The sequence below is a fragment of the Mustelus asterias genome, chromosome 14, assembly GCF_964213995.1.
Source record: "Mustelus asterias chromosome 14, sMusAst1.hap1.1, whole genome shotgun sequence".
NCBI classification, from domain to species: Eukaryota; Metazoa; Chordata; class Chondrichthyes; order Carcharhiniformes; family Triakidae; genus Mustelus; species Mustelus asterias.
Window position 1 is genome coordinate 55,526,835 of NC_135814.1, and position 19,638 is coordinate 55,546,472.

The 19,638-nt window shown below is 46.0% G+C and overlaps 1 protein-coding gene across 1 annotated transcript in view; it reads right to left on the reverse strand.

The window, feature by feature from the left end:
• The window catches only part of dnah9l (dynein, axonemal, heavy polypeptide 9 like), a 509,143-nt gene that overhangs the window by 364,385 nt on the left and 125,120 nt on the right, over positions 1-19,638 (reverse strand). The window contains exons 22-28 of the mRNA XM_078227708.1: positions 10,166-10,249; positions 9,928-10,086; positions 9,699-9,821; positions 9,490-9,612; positions 5,740-5,964; positions 5,335-5,426; positions 3,101-3,227 (exon numbers count right to left, since the gene is read on the reverse strand). Of these exons, the coding sequence (XP_078083834.1) occupies positions 3,101-3,227; positions 5,335-5,426; positions 5,740-5,964; positions 9,490-9,612; positions 9,699-9,821; positions 9,928-10,086; positions 10,166-10,249 (933 nt within the window). The remainder of the gene's footprint in view (positions 1-3,100; positions 3,228-5,334; positions 5,427-5,739; positions 5,965-9,489; positions 9,613-9,698; positions 9,822-9,927; positions 10,087-10,165; positions 10,250-19,638) is intronic.

A 19,638-nucleotide genomic window follows, 5' to 3' on the forward strand; every position in this document is an offset into this window, starting at 1 on the left:
CCTATAGTTATGCCCCCTTGTAATAGCTCCATCCACCCGAGGAAATAGTCTTTGAACGTTCACTCTATCTATCCCCTTCATCATTTTATAAACCTCTATTAAGTCTCCCCTCAGCCTCCTCCGCTCCAGAGAGAACAGCCCTAGCTCCCTCAACCTTTCCTCATAAGACCTACCCTCCAAACCAGGCAGCATCCTGGTAAATCTCCTCTGCACTCTTTCCAGCGCTTCCACATCCTTCTTATAGTGAGGTGACCAGAACTGCACACAATATTCCAAATGTGGTCTCACCAAGGTCCTGTACAGTTGCAGCATAACCCCACGGCTCTTAAACTCCAACCCCCTGTTAATAAAAGCTAACACACTATAGGCCTTCTTCACAGCTCTATCCACTTGACTGGCAACCTTTAGAGATCTGTGGATATGGACCCCAAGATCTCTCTGTTCCTCCACAGTCTTCAGAACCCTACCTTTGACCCTGTAATCCACATTTAGATTTGTCCTACCAAAATGAATCACCTCACATTTATCAGGGTTAAACTCCATGTGCCATTTTTCAGCCCAGCTTTGCATCCTATCTATGTCTCTTTGCAGCCGACAACAGCCCTCCACCTCATCCACTACTCCACCAATCTTGGTGTCATCAGTAAATTTACTGATCCACCCTTCAGCCCCCTCCTCTAAGTCATTAATAAAAATCACAAAGAGCAGAGATCCAAGCACTGATCCCTGTGGCACTCCGCTAGCAACCTGCCTCCAGTCCGAAAATTTTCCATCCACCACCACCCTCTGTCTTCGATCAGATAGCCAGTTACCTATCCAATCTGCCAACTTTCCCTCTATCCCACACCTCCTTACTTTCATCATAAGCCGACCATGGGGGACCTTATCAAATGCCAGACTAAAATCCATGTATATGACATCAACTGCTCTACCTTCATCAACACACTTAGTTACCTCCTCAAAAAATTCAATCAAATTTGTGAGGCACGACTTGCCCTTCACGAATCCATGCTGACTATCCCGGATTAATCCGCATCTTTCTAAATGGTCGTATATCCCATCCCTAAGGACCTTTTCCATCAATTTACCAACCACCGAAGTAAGACTAACCGGTCTATAATTACCAGGGTCATTTCTATTCCCTTTCTTAAACAGAGGAACAACATTCGCCACTCTCCAGTCCTCTGGCACCATCCCCGTGGACAGTGAGGACCCAAAGATCAAAGCCAAAGGCTCTGCAATCTCATCCCTTGCCTCCCAAAGAATCCTAGGATATATTTCATCAGGCCCAGGGGACTTATCGACCTTCAGTTTATTCAAAACTGCCAGTACATCCTCCCTCCGAACAACTATTTCCTCCAGCCTATTAGCCTGTAACACCTTCTCTTCCTCAAAAACATGGCCCCTCTCCTTGGTGAGAGAGAAATAATGCTCAGAGAACACTTGAAGAAGGCTCCAGGGAGCATCTGGCGAGGATGCTCCTAGTTACTGAGGCTGGAATTTTCTAATGTCATTCTGCTTGCCACCACTGCTAGCAAGAACGGAGAATTTGGCGCTCAGCCAAATCTCAATTTACAGCAGTGAGACTGGAGAATCCCAGCTATGGGTGAGATTGGAAACTTCTGGCCTGACTGTATTGGGGGTGGTTTTAGATTTAGGAAGCACTAGGATCAAAGGCAAAAAGGATTAGAAAACAAAAAAATCAACTGAATTTAAATATAAATAATGCTATTGTAAAAATATCTTTCATTTACGTGAAACTTATTTTTACTTTCAACCAAGTTATTGAAAAACATTAAAATTTGACATCCGCTTGCATTTCCTGTCTTGAAGATGTTAATGCCATTGTCATATTTTCGTCACACTTTTTCAACTTTTCCATTGCAAATTCATTTAACTTATTTACAACAGACTTCCCCCACCCCACCATTGCCCCACTCCATTCTGGTCTCAGTCTGAGACCCATTTCAGTAAGCCTCCAAATCCCCTACTTAGCCCCATTATCAGTTATTACTATTTCCTTCTAGCTATGGTTCATTTATTTTCAAAGTTTTACTGCCCTCTCTCCCACAACTAGCTGTACAACTCATCAATTATTCAGCCAGGACTCCTATTTGGACCAACACTGTACTCAAAAGCTCCTCTGTGACTATTATCCATATTCCCTGCCATTTTTTGTATGTCATTACATAATCTCATCGCAATTCACTGAATTCATTAAATTATCTGTGATTCAATTAATGGAATCCAGCAAATTCTTTAAATAATGTCTGGCTGAGTGAATCAAATCCAATGAATTCATTACATTTTCTACATCTGAATGAATGCTATTAAATGATCTTTTGGTAAGTCAATCCAATTCATCAAATTCATTAAATTTTCTATGATTGGAATTCAGTAAATTCATTAAATTATTTCAAAAAAAACAGACACTGAAGACAGTAGAAATCTGAAGCAAATTCAGAAAAGGCTACAAGTATTCAGCTGGTCAGTCAGTGTCTGGAGACAGAACAGACAAGCAAGCGTGGCCTCGTCATCAGAACATGGGATCTGTAACTAAACCATTCAGTTCCTTGTTCTCACAAATGTTGACTGACATGCTAAGTGTTTCCAGCATTTTCAGTTTTTACTTTATTAAGTTATATCTGCCTGAGTGAATCAAATGCAATAAATTTATTAGATAATCTATTCTTCAGCTAGTTAAACCCAGAAAACTCAATAAATTATGTATAAAAAAATTAATGAGATTCACCTGACTTTGCTAAATGATGTCTGAGTAAGTCAAATCCCATAAATGTTTTATTCTTATTATTTGAGATAATAAAATTATTACATAATGTGTCACTCAGTGAATGCAATCACTTAATTCATTAAACAGGCTACAACACAATCTAACAAATTAATTAATGTCTGCCTCAATCAATGCAATCCATCAGCTTCATTAACTAATTTTTGATTTGTGAAATCTAGCAAGACATGGAGATAAAATTCAGTAGGGATACAAAACCAGCTGAAGGAAATTGTATACACTGAACTTTAATTTTGAGTGCCCATATTACACATCTATTATTTCTCAGGATGTGTACCATGGAATCTTTACCTGTTTTGGCTGACCTCCTTTGGAAATAATTTCTAATAAATCCATTGCAGAAACAAAGTAAAATCTTGGAAATGTGAGTCGTTTAGTCTCAAGGTATTCAGCTAAAGCTTTCTCACAGCAAGTCAGTCTGGAAAAAGATTGAGAACTTACATTTTTGTTATCACAGTAATTTCTCCTAAAAATATAAAATAGCTTCTTAGCAGATGAGACATTGTAATTATAAAGGAGAACATTTGATGCCACTATCTTTAAAAATATGTTCAATTATACAACACTAAAATTAAACAACTTCATTATTCCAAACAAAAACAAAAAAAAACAATTTTAAAAATCTAGACCATCACACCTTACTTAAGCTTAAGGCTGACGGCACGATCATGTCTGAGAGCAACATGACATGAAGCTGAAGGGATGGGTCTCGGGTACAAGGATAACGCCAGTGCAAGGGCACAAACACCAACGGAGACTCGATACAATCAGGCTCACACTTCAACGCACGTGTTGGTGGATCAGATGATCGGACTGTTGAAGATGCAGTTCTGGTGCCTGGACCAGTCGGGGATACGCTACAGACCCCAGAGGGTCTCCCACATTTTTGTGGTCTGCTGCACTCTCCACAATATAGCGCTTCAGAGGGAAGACAACCTAGACCTGGAGGAGATGAGTGAGTACCAGATCTCCTTGGACGATACCGAGGAGAAGGAAGAACGCTGGGCAGTGGGTAGGACCAGAATTGGCCATCAAGCATCAATCCTGATTGCCTCTCCTTTCAGGATGGGAGGGAGTAGCAAGTGATGATGTCTCCCACAATGGGTGTAAGGTCAAACCAATGATGTTATGCCGGCATTATCTAACTGCATGTTTTCAATGGCAGGAGCTGAAGCCATTGGCCTGACTGTGCAGGTGAATGACGATGACTTGCAGCAAAGAGAAAGCAATGCTTCTCTCATCTTCAGTAACATGTCTGATTCCTGCCTAACCGATAGCTGCATGTGCATGTCAACGAATCGCACATCACAGGGTTCATAAAAGCTGGAATAGTCTCGGACACTGCAGGCCCCTCTAAGTATGTGGCCAGGTTTTCACTTTCGCCTTCCAGCCGAGGTGAGCAGCAATCAGCAGCTTGACAGCTCCTTAGCCTCTGCTACTCAGGCAAAGAAATGCAAAACTAAACTACTCTGGTGCGGATGGAAGAGTTGGGGGGGTGCGCGGGGATGTGCCCGTAGCAGGGCTTCTTTACTCTGTCCTCAGTGTGGGAGAGACATAGCACTCACACTCCACAGGAATGAAGCACTGGGTACATGCATGGGTCCGCTGAATTTGGCAGCATGAAATGATAGGATGGAGGCTCTGTGAGTGAACAGTGTGATTCATTAATTGTAATTGTTTACAGTAGTGACCTCTCTATACTAGTGCCTATTTTCACTGTGCCAACTAGGTACCAATCATTTCTTAATCTTCCTCACCCTCCCACTACGTCTAGGTGCTTCCCCAGGATCCACTGCTGAAGTTGAGGAGGCCTGTTGACTTCCACACTCTGTTGCCTGAGATGACTTTGGCAGATGTCCCCTGGGGGGCCTGGAAAGATTCCTGGTCAGCCACATGATGAAAAGAAATTGGAGTACCATCACGACCCATTGTTTCAGGCTACAGCATGCATGTAAAAATGTATGTTGCCACAGCAACTCAAACTCTTCAGGGAGGCCAGTGGTGTGGAACAGATTGGTGCCAACAGAACAGGGTTTGATCCTCGTTCTGGCTGGGCTGAATTTGGGGCCTGCCTACTTGTCCTATCTGTGTTGAAGATCATGGTGCTTTGGGTCAGACTTGGCTTCAGGCAGAGCACTAAAGAAGAAGGTGGGACTCATTATCTATTCGCCAAAATGCTTTTGGGAAGTTTTCTCAACAACTGTGAGAAACAATACTGATGGAAAAAGGATTAATTTTAAGTGATCTGTGGAAACCCAGTAATCAGATTGTGCAGAAGTTTACATAGCCAAGATCCATTATGAATGCAGATATAGGAAATTATAATGAAAGGATTTAGCACTCGACACATGACAAAAATGTGGTAGTAGGAACTAGTGTTGTGTGGGTAGAAATTGAGTACAGATACAAGATTTTTAATTAGAGCAACTAGTAATTATTAAAAATGCAATTATTAAATGATTTGATTCAAAAAAGTCTTACGATAGATGACTGGGAATTTTGATGAAATGTTAAATAATTGTTACCTTTGTTGAAGCGCTTCCAATTTTTCCAATAATCCCAGATTGTTTGTTGTCTCAATTACTTTCCTTGTTTTAACAGTCTTAGCCATTAAGTCCTAAAATGGAAAGAGTAAAAATTATTTCAATTTCTCTATAAATAAATCATTTTGACTACTTTCTGCCTGTTCCCATGCTGTACTTTTCTTTGTTCTTTGTAAGCATTTGACTAATAAGTTTCAGGGATTGTACTTTACCCATATAAATGCAAATTTTCTAGAATTAATTTTGTAAAATAAAAATTATTTTAAAAAAATAGAAAATGGAATGATTATCTTGATAGTCTCTAACAGAAACAAAACATGCAGCATCAGCATACAGATAGCAATTTAAAATTAAGTTAGCTTATCATTTGCCTTGATTGGAAAGTACCTTAAAGTTCAAATCAATCTCATCAAATCTTTCAGCATCTTCAGAGAGTTGAGTTCTAATGTCCTTAGAACCAGTGAAAATACTCTGTAAGTGAGCCCATGTACGCTGCACTTCCATCCACAAAGAGATGACCAAATCACTAATCATTAGTTTCTTTTGCCAGCTACTGACATCCGCCAAGAAATATTCCACATATTTACTCATCAAAATATTTTGCAGCTGAACCTATCAATCACAGCAAGGAAAACAAAGATCAATTTTTATTGTCTTATTTAAGAAATAGCTACGGTAATAAGCTACAGCCATGTGCATTAAGAATCCTTCAATAATCATCTTTAACACCTTGGGCCTAAACTTCCTCAGAGAGGAAGACAAGCAGCATCAGATGGCACTGCGTGCCCAATTTCTAACCTGAATTTTTCCCCCAGCCTATGTCGCCAAACCTTCCGACTCAGGCTGGAAGAGATCCAAGCAGTGCAGCATGTCCTGAGGCCGAGCAACAAAGTGCAGGAGAGTTGAAGTGAAGAGGCCACATCCCCTTTTTTATGGCAATAATTGCCATCAACCAATAAGTTAAAGGTCCAGTGAAATTTAAAGGTCCTTGATAGGTCAGGGAGAAGCTAAGTCTCTAGGATAAGTGGATAGGAGTTGTGGGGGGTGGAATTGAAAGTTAAGGGGTGAAATTGGTGGTTGGGAAGGGGAAAGCGGAGGTTTAGGGGATTAGAGGTTGGGAGGGTTCAGAGATGAGAGGTCAGGGGTCGGACCTTAGGGTGGAGGGGTCAGGCCTCACGTCAGGTCAGGGGGAGGGTGTTAAGCCTGGAGTCAGGTCAACTTGTGCAGGGGATGATATCAGGCATTGGTGGATTGGGGAGGGGGATGTAGATGGGCCTCGGGTCCGCTTAGGTCGGGTTGGACCAGGTTGGGTCAGGCCTGGGAGTGAAAGTAAGGCCTGCAGGCTGGGGCAGAGAGGTGGGCAGGAAGAGAGTCCCCACGAGGGTGGGGGGAATCCCATGTGAGGGGTAGTTGAGGGGTGGGGAGAGGCCTGTGTGGGGCCTCCATGTAATTACATTTGGTACCTCATGATCATATTAAATCCAAACTGACTCAACTCACCATAGAATTGCCATACATTTATCAGTGCTGCAGATAACAGGGTAGTAGCATAGACTCCTGAAAAACATTGCTGGGTACCTTTTCCCATGATGTGAAGATGCTGGCGTTGGACTGGGGTAAGCACAGTAAGAAGTCTCACAACACCAGGTTAAAGTTCAACAGGTTTATTTGGCAGCACAAGCTTTCGGAGTCTCAGGCTTTTTCTTCAGGTGAGTGAGGAATTGTGTTCACAAACAGGGCATATACAGACACAAACTCAATTTACAAGATAATGGTTGGAATGCGAGTCTTTACAGGTAATCAAGTCTTAAAGGTACAGACAATGTGAGTGGAGAGAGGACCAAGCACAAGTTAAAGAGATGTGTATTGTCTCCAACCAGGACAGTTAGTGAGATTTTGCAAGCCCAGGCAAGTCGTGGGGGTTACAGATAGTGTGACATGAACCTAAGATCCCGGTTGAGGCCATCTTCATGTGTGCGGAACTTGGCCATCAGTTTCTGCTCAGCGATTCTGCATTGTCATGTGTCATGAAGGCCGCCTTGGAGAACGCTTACCCGAAGATCAGAGGCTGAATGCCCGTGACTGCTGAAGTGTTCCCCGACAGGAAGGGAACACTCCTGCCTGGTGATTGTCGAGTGGTGTTCATTCATCTGCTGTCGTAGCGTCTGCATGGTCTCCCCAATGTACCATGCCTCGGGACATCTCACCAAGGCCATCCCCACACCCCCACTTCTTGCCTTCAAACAACCGCACAACCTCAAACAGACCATTGTCCGCAGCAAACTACCCAGCCTTCAGGGGAACAGTGACCACGACACCACACAACCCCGCCACAGCAACCTCTGCAAGACGTGCCGGATCATCGACACGGATGCCATCATCTCACGTGAGAACACCATCCACCAGGTACACGGTACATACTCTTGTGACTCGGCCAACGTGGTCTACCTGATATGCTGCAGGAAAGGATGTCCCAAGGCATGGTACATTGAGGAGACTTTGCAGACGCTACGACAACGGATGAATGAACGCTCGACAATCACCAGGCAGGAGTGTTCTCTTCCAGTCGGGGAACACTTCAGCAGTCACGGGCATTCAGTCTCTGATCTTCGGGTAAGCGTTCTCCAAGGCGGCCTTCACGACACATGACAACGCAGAATTGCTGAGCAGAAACTGATAGCCAAGTTCCGCACACATGAGGATGGCCTCAACCGGGATCTTGGGTTCATGTCACACTATCTGTAACCCCCACGGCTTGCCTGGGCTTGCAAAATCTCACGACCTGTCCTGTCTGGAGACAATACACATCTCTTTAACCTGTGCTTGGCCCTCTCTCCACTCACATTGTCTGTACCTTTAAGACTTGATTACCTGTAAAGACTCGCATTCCAACCATTATCTTGTAAATTGAGTTTGTGTCTGTATATGCCCTGTTTGTGAACACAACTCCTCACTCACCTGAAGAAGGAGCCTGAGACTCTGAAAGCTTGTGCTGCCAAATAACCTGGTGTTGTGAGACTTCTTATTGTGCTTACCTTTTCCCATGCAGGACACTTTTCATTTATCAACATCTGATGCCTAGCCAATTCTCAATCAATCTAAACAATCTGTCAGCTGTTTCTTACTGTCATCACATGAGGAATCTGTCAAGTGCCTTTTGAAATCAAAGCAAACTAAATCTATTGGATTATCCTCATTCAGTAATTCCATTGCCAAAATAATTCCCATAGATTTGTAAGGCATGACCTAGCACTTCTTTAGATTTCTTATGTAATACCAGGAGAATGGCAATACAATTACACATTTCAGAAAAACTTGAACCGAACACATATTCTCAGTTGGCTATCAACTGAAATTTACTAATAATTCAATATACTGGGGAAAAAAATGTGTCACCCCCCCCCCCCCCCCCCTCCCCCAGAACAGAGTAAGTTTGGCTATTTTAATATAATCTTCACAAAAAAACATTTTTGACTTTTTTTGAAGTGTTCCAGACCTTTATATAATCACAACAATATGGATAACATCAGTTGGTGCCAGTGGCTGTCCCAACAAAAAGCAAAAATACATCTTTATATCCAATAATTGAAAGCATTGAATGTTTATGACCTGGAGCTAATACTATAATTACCTTTTTAATATCATCCAACTTCCTAATATCCAATTTATTTTTAAAAACAAAACACTTTACCTGCCTTGAATAATAAATCAATTAAATTCTGGAATATATTTCCATTTTACAATTATAAAATACATGATTGTTAAAAAGTACTACCAGTTCATTCCACCAAATGAAGTTTAAGCATGTACATAATCATACAAGTCAGAATCAACAGAACAAATTGCATTAGGTTTGACACTGATTTTTTTTTTAAAGTAGAACATACCAATGTGTACTTGTAAATTCCCACATAATAGTTGTTTTGAAGCTTTTAACTAGGCCATGGGAGGTACTTGAAATCTGCCCCAAATTTGTGGTTAAGATAATTTATAAGTTATATGGAACAAAGAAATAATGAATCTAGTTAGGAACATAGGAACAGGGGTAGGACATTTAGCTCCGCCATTCAATATGATCATGACTGAACAGACACTTCCATGCATTTTTTTGCTGCTAAGTTAACTGTAAATCAGCACCTGATTATCTTCCAGTGTTTCAATAAGATTCTCATCAGATTTGAGCAATGGAGTTCCTGTACTGTAGTGTGTTTCATATGAAAGCTCTATTACATTCCATATTTGACTAATCTCTGCCAGCACCTGAAAAATAAGTTTTTCCATTGTTGAGAATGTACACTAGTGCCAAAAACACTTGTGACAAAAGAAACAAAAATATTTTGTTTCACCTTTTCTATTGCCATTTCCTTTACTGCTTTGTCCACTATGTTTTTTACTTCCTCTTCTACCCTGTACAGCTGCAGAGCTAACAAGTCCCCCAGGGTAGTGTCTGCATCCATGACAAAGCTGACCTGTCAAGAGTGAAATACAAGTTCAGATTGCTTAAGGAATAAAAAGTAAGCCTGCTTTTAGGAAGTAAACAAAATTACACAGACTGTAAAATACCTGGTGACTTACCCCTGTTGCATTCATTAATTCCTGCCAGTGCCTCATTCTGACGGCAGGATTCTGCAACTCAGTAACGGCCCGAAGTGAAGTCAGCATATTTTTAACCATAGATGCTAATCCAGCGTAGACATCCCAAACTCGAACCTCCTTATCAAGTGTTTTCATCTCCTACCAGGAAAAGTAGGGTTTTCAAAACTATAGCATTGTGTATATTCCAGGAACCAGTTTACATTCAGATCATTCATACCTTTGCAAATCTTCGCAGTTCCATATCCATTTGTTCTACATTTATTTGTTTCCACTGTGTTTTGGTCCAATCATCAATGCTAGTCTAGAATAGATTAAAAACAATTGAAAACATAGAAACATAGAAACCCTACAGTGCAGAAGGAGGCCATTCGGCCCATCGAGTCTGCACCGACCACAATCCCACCCAGGCCCTACCCCCACATATTTACCCACTAATCCCTCTAACCTATGCATCCCAGGACACTAAGGGGCAATTTTTAGCATGGCCAATCAACCTAACCTGCACATCTTTGGACTGTGGGAGGAAACCGGAGCACCCGGAGGAAACCCACGCAGACACGAGGAGAATGTGCAAACTCCACACAGACAGTGACCCGAGCCGGGAATCGAACCCGGGACCCTGGAGCTGTGAAACATGACAAATTACAAAAGATTTGGCAATAACTAGAATACATGTACAAGGGGCAGTATTTAACCCAAGAGACAGCGATCCTGCCAGCAGACCTGTAGGTCAGTAGAATTCCTCAGTGGCAAGAAGGGACTGGCCGACCATGATCATATGGCAGCTGGCCAACTGAGGACAGTGACTTGCAGGGCACATCCAATTACATGGTGGGAAGGGGCCTTGTGCTACTCTCATCAATAATGTTGTCTCATCTCCCTCAGTACTGCTCCGTTCAACTCTGATCCCTGTTAAAAAATGAAGGCTGAATCATATTATATTCATATACAGAACAATATTAATGTTGTCCCATAAGAATAAAGTAATGATAGGTGATTATATTCTATAATACAAAGCTCTGCTGCACTTGAACCATTTCTGTGTTATCATATACTTCACACAACCCAGGCTCCAATTATTTTTTTATTTATTCTTTCATGGGTTTTGGGCATCACTGGCAAGACCAGCATTTGCTGCCCATTCTTAATTGCCCTTGAACCAAGTGTTTTAAGAGGCTATTTCAGAGCGCAATATGTGTACATATGCTGAGGGTCTGGAGTCACATGTAGCCCAGACCAGGTAAAGACAGCAGATTTCTTTCCCGAAAGGGCATTACTGAACCAGATTTTTACAACAATTGACAATAATTTCATGCTCACCATTACTCAGGTTGGCTTTCAGTTCCAGATTTATCAATTGAATTTAAATTCCACGAGCTACCCTAGTGGGATTTGTCCCCCAGAGCATTAGCCTGGCCTCGGACATAACTACTACTCTACCATCTCTCCAATGTCAAAAAGGTCATGTTCTACTGAGGTTAAGTTGGCAAAAAATGTCACTGGCTGCTGACTTGCATTCTAATCTGTACTCTTCAAACTGTTCAATCAAGTCTTCCCCCTCTGACTTGTGCCCCTGGGACTGTTCCATTGGAAACACCTAATGTCCTCTTGTGGAATGTAGCTACAAAATGGCAGACCTTCTGATGCACCATCAATTTACAAGGACTCCAGCGAGTGAGTGAAAATAACAGGCTTTTAATCGCAAAGAACTGGAACCCACCCTTGTAGCTAACCTGGCCCAGACTGAGGCAGGGGGGAGGAACCGTCACCTTTATACCTCGTTCAGGTGGAAAGGGAGGAGTCTTGAGTCAGGTGCAGCAGGGTGTGTGTCCAGGCATACAACATGTAGTTACAGTGGGTCACCACATTCATCCCCTCTTTAAAAAAAATAGTCTGGCGGGGGTGAGATGGGTGGAACAATATATGCAGAGGCACAAAGATATATATATACAAGAGTCATGGCTGAAGTAAGATGTCGACCCCTCACAGGTTCAGCCTGTCGGGTGGCTTGATCCGTCGCTGCGACCGCTGTAGTACTGGTTGAGGTGTTGTTTCAAATGGCAGGGTGAAACCGCTCGGGTCCGCCGTCGTCCCTTCTGGTCGGGTACTGTGCGGTGACTCCAGGGGCTCAGGCGAGCTGCATACAGGGGACAAAGAAGTAAGCGGACCTCGTGCTACCTGAACAACAGAGGGGTCTGGGGATGTCGGATGAGAAGTCATAGTGGGCTCCGGGGCACCCACAGGCGCCAGGTCCCAGATAGAGACCGTGTCCTCCCGCCCATTGGGGTACGCCACATAGGCATATTGGGGGTTGGCGTGGAGGAGCTGGACTTTTTCGACCAGGGGGCCCGACTTATGGGGCCGCACATGCCTCCGGAGCAGAACGGGGCCTGGGTATGTCAGCCACGACGGTAGTGAGATTCCCGAGGAGGACTTCCTAGGGAAAGTAAACATCCGCTCATGGGGGGTGGCATTGGTAGCCGTACACAGGAGTGACCTAATTGAGTGCAGTGCATCAGGGAGGACTTCTTGCCAGCGGGTGTCTAAAGGCCGTAGCGCTAGTAAAACAGCCTTCCAGACTGTCGCATTCTCCCTCTCTACCTGTCCGTTTCCCCTGGGGTTATAGCTGGTAGTCCTACTCAAGGCTATGCCTTTAGAGAGCAGGTACTGACGCAGCTCATCACTCATGAAGGAGGATTCCCGGTCGCTATGGATGTAGCTCGGGAAACCGACCAGGGTGAAGAGGCCGTGCAGGGCCCTGACAACCGTGGCTGAAGTCATATCCGAGCAGGGAATGGCGAAAGGGAATTGGGAGTACTCATCTATAACGTTAAGGAAATAGATGTTGCGGTCAGGAGAGGGAAGGGGCCCTTTGAAATCAATGCTGAGGCGTTCAAAGGGGCGGGTGGCTTTTATGAGGTGTGCCCTGTCCGGCCGATAGAAGTGCGGCTTACACTGCGCGCAGACCGGATGTCCTCAACAGAATAGGGCAGGTTACGGGCCTTAATAAAATGGTAGAGCCTGGTGATTCCCGGGTGACAGAGGTCATTGTGGAGAGTCTGTAGCTGGTTCACTTGTGCGCTGGCACATGTTCCGCGAGACAGAGCGTCCGGAGGCTCACTGAGCTTCCCGGGCCGGTATAAGATATCATAATTGTAGGTGGAGAGCTCAATCCTCCACCTCAGTATCTTATTGTTCTTAATCTTGCCCCTCTGCACGTTGTTGAACATAAAAGCCACCGAACGTTGGTCTGTGAGCAAAGTGAACCGTCAGCCAGCTAAGTAGTGGCGCCAGTGTCGCACCGCTTCGACGATGGCCTGAGCCTCCTTCTTGACAGAGGAGTGTTGAATTTCCGAGCCTTGGAGGGTTCGTGAGAAGAAGGCCACTGGTCTGCCCGCCTGGTTAAGGGTGGCGGCCAGGGCGAAGTCAGACGCATCACTTTCCACCTGGAAGGGGATTGACTCATCCACAGCGTGCATCGTGACCTTCGCGATGTCCGCTTTGATGCGGTCGAAGGCCAAGCGGGCCTCTCCCAACAGGGGAAAAAGGGTGGATTTGATAAGCGGACGGGCCTTATCCACATAATTAGGGACCCACTGGGCATAGTATGAGAAGAAGCCCAGGCATCTCCTCAGTGCTTTGAGATTGATGGGAAGGGGAAATTCCAGGAGAGGGCGCATGCGGTCAGGATCGGGGCCGATGACCCCGTTCTCCACTACATACCCCAGGATGGCGAGGCGGTGAGTGCGGAAGATACACTTCTCCTTATTTGTAGGTCAGGTTAAGGAGAGCGGCCGTGTGAAGGAATTTATTGAGGTTTGCATCGTGGTCCTGCTGATCATGGCCGCAGATGGTGACGTTATCCAGGTACGGGAAGGTGGCCTGCAGCCCGTTCTGGTCCACCATTCGGTCCATCTCACGCTGGAAAACCGAGACCCCATTGGTGACGCCGAAGGGGACCCTAAGGAAGTGATAGAGGCGGCCATCCGCCTCGAAAGCAGTATATTTGCGGTCCTCCGGGCGGATGGGGAGCTGGTGGTAAGCCGATTTGAGGTCAATGGTGGAGAACACCCAGTATTGCGCAATCTGATTGACCATGTCAGATATGCGCGGAAGGGGATACGCGTCCAGCTGCGTGTACCGATTGTTGGTCTGACTGTAATCGATGACCATACGGTGTTTCTCCCCAGTTTTGACCACCACCACTTGTGCTTTCCAGGGGCTAGTACTAGCCTCAATAATCCCTTCCTTCAGGAGCCACTGGACCTTGGACCTAATGAAGGTCCTGTCCCCCGCATTGTACCGTCTGCTCTTGGTGGCAATAGGCTTACATTTGGGGGTGAGGTGTTCGAATAGTGAGGGAGGGGTGACTTGAAGGGTCGAAGGGCTGCAAGTGGTACGCGGTGGGCAGTCTAGGAACTGTGGGTTGCTGACGGAGAGCGGGGGAAGAGGCCCGTTGTACTGCAACGTGACACTCCTGAGATGGGTCAGGAAATCAAGCCCCAGGAGTACGGGAGCACAGAGCTTGAAATTTTCGTACTCGGTCCCCCGAACCGTAAGGGTCACCACACAGTACCCGAGGACATCCACCGAGCGGGACTTTGAGGCCAAGGAAATGGTTTGTTTGACTGGCCGCACAGAAAGGGCGTAGCAGCGCACTGTATCGGTGTGGATGAAACTCTCCGTACTCCTGCAGTCGAACAAACAATTTCCCACGTGGCCATTTACCTGGATGTCCATCATGGACCTGGCAAGTTGATGCGGACGGGATTGGTCTAGCTGGACAGCTGCCACCGTGGATCCTGGAGGATGATCGACCGGCGTCCAAAATGGCGGCTCCCTTGTCTCACACGCGGCCGATGGCATCCAAAATGGCGGCTCCCTTGTCTCACACGCGGCCCGATGGCATCCAAAATGGTGGCTCCCTTGACACACACGCGGCCGATGGCGTTCAAAATGGCGGCTCCCTTGACTCACACGCGGCCGATGGCGTCTGAAATGGCGTCTCCCTTGGGTCGCACGTGGCACCGTTTGGCTTCGAGGACAACTTTGCCCTGCAGACTTTAGCATAGTGGCCCTTCTTCCCGCACCCAGAGCAGAACAGCTCCCTTGCTGGGCAGCGTTGTCGGGGGTGCTTCCCCAGGCCGCAAAAATAACACTTCGGACCTGCAACAGCCGCAGCAGTCGAGTCGTTGGTGGGGCGCGGTGTGGCGTAAGTCTGTGGCCCTCCTAGATACTGGGATGGCAGCGGCCGTGGTGCCCACGATGCAACCGCGTGGTCGGGTGCGTAAGCCTCAAGGTTACGGGAGACCACCTCTAAAGATTCAGTGAGCGTCACTGTTTTTGGTTGGTCCAGCCCACCTTGCTCCAGCAGTCGCTGCCGATTGTAGTTGGACGCGATGCCCGTAACATAGGCATCGCGGATTAAGTCCTCCGTGTACTGTGCGGCGGATACAGCCTTGCAATTACAGGCCCTGCCGAGTACCCGTAGTTCGCGGAGAAACTGTGCACTCGATTCTCCCGGCCGCTGTCTTCAGGTAGCCAGAAGGTGTCTGGCGTAGACTTCATTCGTCCGTTTACTGTACTGGCTCGTTAGGAGCTCTAGCGCGTCCCTGTACGTCTCAGCGTCACGGATGGTGGCATATACCACGTCACTTACCCAGGCGTGGGGCACGTGCAGCTTGTCTGATTCGGACTGGACGACAGCGGAGGCTTCGAGGAAGGCTTCAAAGCACTTCAGCCAGTGATCGAAGCTGTTGGCAGCTCCCACAGCTTGAGGATCCAGGTTTAATTTATCGGGCTTTAAAATTTGCTCCATCCTACGAGTTCTGTTTTTTTTTTCTTCTTTGCGATTAAAATTGATGCACCATCAATTTACGAGGACTCCAGCGAGTGAGTGAAAATAACAGGCTTTTAATCGCAAAGAACTGGAACACACCCTTGTAGCTAACCTGGCCCAGACTGAGGCAGGGGGGAGGAACCATCACCTTTATACCTCGTTCAGGTGGAAAGGGAGGAGTCTCAGGTCAGGTGCAGCAGGGTGTGTGTCCAGGCATACAACATCTAATTACAGTGGGTCACCACACCTTCCACCTCCCCGCTTCAACAATGCCGGTTTTTACTTGTCGAGGATCTGATGGCCTGTGATCTCCACTTGCCCTTTTCTCAATCGCCAAAGGTACATTTAATCCCATGCAAATTATTCTTAACAGCCTTCTTAACTATCTCAATTGGTTTACTGCTACATTGATGCAGAATTGCTACCTTCCCATTGGCTATTTAATCAGGCTGTCAGTTCTCCCCAACTGAAATCCTTCCCATCCACTTTTGATTTGATTTTTGTTATTGTCACATGTATTAACATACAGTGAAGAGTATTGTTTCTTGTGCACTATGCAGACAAAGCATACCATTCATAGAGAAGGAAACAAGAGAGTGCAGAATGTAGTGTTACAGTCATAGCTAGGGTGTAGAGAAAGATCAACTTAATGCAAGGTAAGTCCATTCAAAAGTCTGACGGCAGCAGGGAAGAAGCTGTTCTTGAGTCGGTTGGTACATGACCTCAGACTTTTGTATCTTTTTCCCGACGGAAGAAGGTGTAACAGAGAATGTCCGGGGTGCGTGGGTCCTTAATTATGCTGGCTGTTTTGCCGAGGCAGCGGGAAGTGTAGATAGAGTCAATGGATGGGAGGCTGGTTTGCATGATGGATTGGGCTACATTCATGACCTTTTGTAGTTCCTTGCGGTCTTGGGCAGAGCAAGAGCCATAACAAGCTGTGATACAATCAGAAAGAATGCTTTCTATGGTGCATCTGTAAAAGTTGGTGAGAGTCGTAGCTGACATGCCAAATTTCCTTAGTCTTCTGAGAAAGTAGAGGCGTTGGTGGGCTTCCTTAACTATAGTGTTGGCATGGGGGACCAGAACAGGTTGTTGGTGATCATTTCCACTTGATTGTAAGGCCCTCCCTGCCACAAACCCCGCTTTGGCACATTGCACTAAATTTCTGTCCAAAGTCTTTCTAAACATGTTATCAAATCCTGGTGCACTAACATGGTGATGGAACTTTTATTATCACTGGTACAGTCATGGGTTTTGCCGTATTCAATTGCTTTACCACTATACCAATCTCTCGATGAAAGTATTAAATGTGGAATTATCATTCACTTTCATAGCCTCCAGCAATCTGAATAGGCATCTTAGGGTTGAGAAATAAGTTTGACTTAAAAAGAACATTTCTTTTAGAGAAACTATTTTCCATCCTGGAGACTAGGTGCGATGCCGGACTGGAAAGTTGGCGTGATTCCCAATGGGCGGCGGCGGGTAGGGTGGACACATGTTATCTTCTGCCTTTCTGTTCATTAATTATGCAACAACAAGGACATCACCAAATCTCATGGTGGGACGGGCAGAAATGTGTCCCCTCTGCCATTAGCTCATAGGGTTGAAGGTCCTGGCATTATATTTAAATGGCACCCAGACAGACATTCACTCACTTCAGCCCAGATGTGTTGTGTCGTCCAGGTTCCCCTGGCACCTGAAAGAACCCAACACTTTGCTCCATGATTCAGCAAGGCCTCCCTGAGGATTCTCCTCCAGGCTCTAGGAATGCTGGGGAGTCCTCTTTCCTCAGGATGAGAATCAGAGGTTCTCCCACCTGACAATACCAGCTGGGAGGAGCTCAGCAGGGAGCCCAGTGTCTGTGGCCAACAAAAAAGGATCACCCTGTGGTATAGGAAAAGGATGAATGATCTGATGCACTCTGCCAAAGTAAGTGAAACTTCTACTCACTCCAAACTCTCACTCTCATAAGGGCATCAGGCAGTCTAAGGGTTAGAGTCCACAGGGATGTCACATACTGACAGCAGATGGGAAATCAGCAGAATATCTGCTAGTCACGTTAAGCTCATTATCTTGCATAAATGGTGTCATAATTCCTTATTGTGGAGTGCTCAGCGGAGACAGCAGGCATGTATGCTTCTGGATTTCCCTTTCATCCATAGTGCGAAGAATCAATCCATCTATTTTAATACAAACAAGATTGCCCACAACAAAAAGGAGAGAGCCAAGAGGGGAGGGTATCCCAGAGTTACATGATAAACAGGCAGCAGAGCTCACTGAAGAGAATAGAGATTGATCCTGTGCAAAAAGCAAGATGGGCCTTTCCAAAAAAGCCAGTGAGGGTGCATCCAGTATAGAGCAGAGACATGCAGATAATGACTTTGAGTGACCATAATGTTACAGCGTGCCTAGTCAATCGCTAAGTATGTCTTCACTTCATTTCAGCTACCAGCAAAAATGGTAGAGGTAGACCTCCAACAAGCACCTCAGCCTGAGTCCCCAGATCAGCTTAGGTGAGGATGCTGAACACTCGTCTGATGAAGACCCATCACTGAAACCTCCTGCACCCTCCACCAGCGCAGATACACTCACCACGGTTGGATCGAGTTATAGAGTGAGTCTAGGTTCACAAGCTGATGATCACCTCACCAACACAGGTCAACAGCAGGTGGAGGAGTGACAGCCATTGGAGATGCAAAGACAGGGAGGGTTGTCAAAGGCTGTCAAGTAAGACTGGAACAGAAGATGGAGGAATCCATTCACATTCTGTCTGATGCCGTGGCTCGAGCATGCAAGGGCATTGAAGTTTTTGAAGCACACAGACCCAAAACCATTGCTCTAGCTATTGGTGCATTTCAGCAGTAGCTAGGCGAGGGGGGGACATGGCACCTGTAATGACTTCAGTCAGGCCACTGAGGTTGGCCTATTGGAATATGAACTCCCTGATTAAGGAGTCACCCGGTGCGGAGTGGGGCAGGGAAGGAGGAGGACCTCCTCGCCTGCTCCTGGGCCTAACAAGGCGTTCCACCTACAGGTCCAGGCAGCGGGTGATCGAGGGGGTCATCAACCTGACTGAATGCCCCTCTACCGTGGCTATATTCGCGGCCGGGCATCCCTGGAAAGGGAGCATGCGGTGTCCAAGGGCACCACAGATGGCTTCCGGGCCCACTGGGCACTGCAGAGACTGGGATGTATTATTGACCCCTTTAATCACATTTTAATTTGATGTTTTAAGTTTCCTTTCCGCTTTGTTTTTGTTTCGGGCGGTTCCCCTCCTTTTAGGGAGCTGCTGTTTTTGAGTTGTCCCTAAATTAAGTTGATTTTGTTTATTTGGTTGGATGCAAAAAGATGTCCCTGATTAAGGAGTCAATTGATGGGCCAATCACGGCGTTTTTTCCTTGTATTTAACTGGGAGCATCAGTTCCTCTGGCAATACCAAAGGTAGACTGCTGACTGATAGCACTCTGTGTACTGCTGTTAGAATTGTAAATAAAGGGATTTTGGTTAAGGGACTTCTGCCTCCGAAGACTTATTACAGCATCACAATCTCACTCCAGATGGCCCTAGTCCTCAAGGATTCGGGGTGGGTGCTCAGGCACCCAGAGGGAGGTGAAGCGTCAGCCAGACATCCCTGGAGAATGCATCCAGGACACTACAAGGCTGTCCTACCTCTCCAAATCCCTTTTGCCAGTGATCTCATTACTTCCAGCAGGTTAGGCCAAAAAGGATGCACCTGCCCCAGACCAGGTGACCCTTACCAGGCTGGTGCCCTCCGGGCTTCATGCCACCAGAAAACACCCACCAAAGCCATCTAAGACGAAAGGGCGTAGCAGTCAGCAGATTGCCTCCAC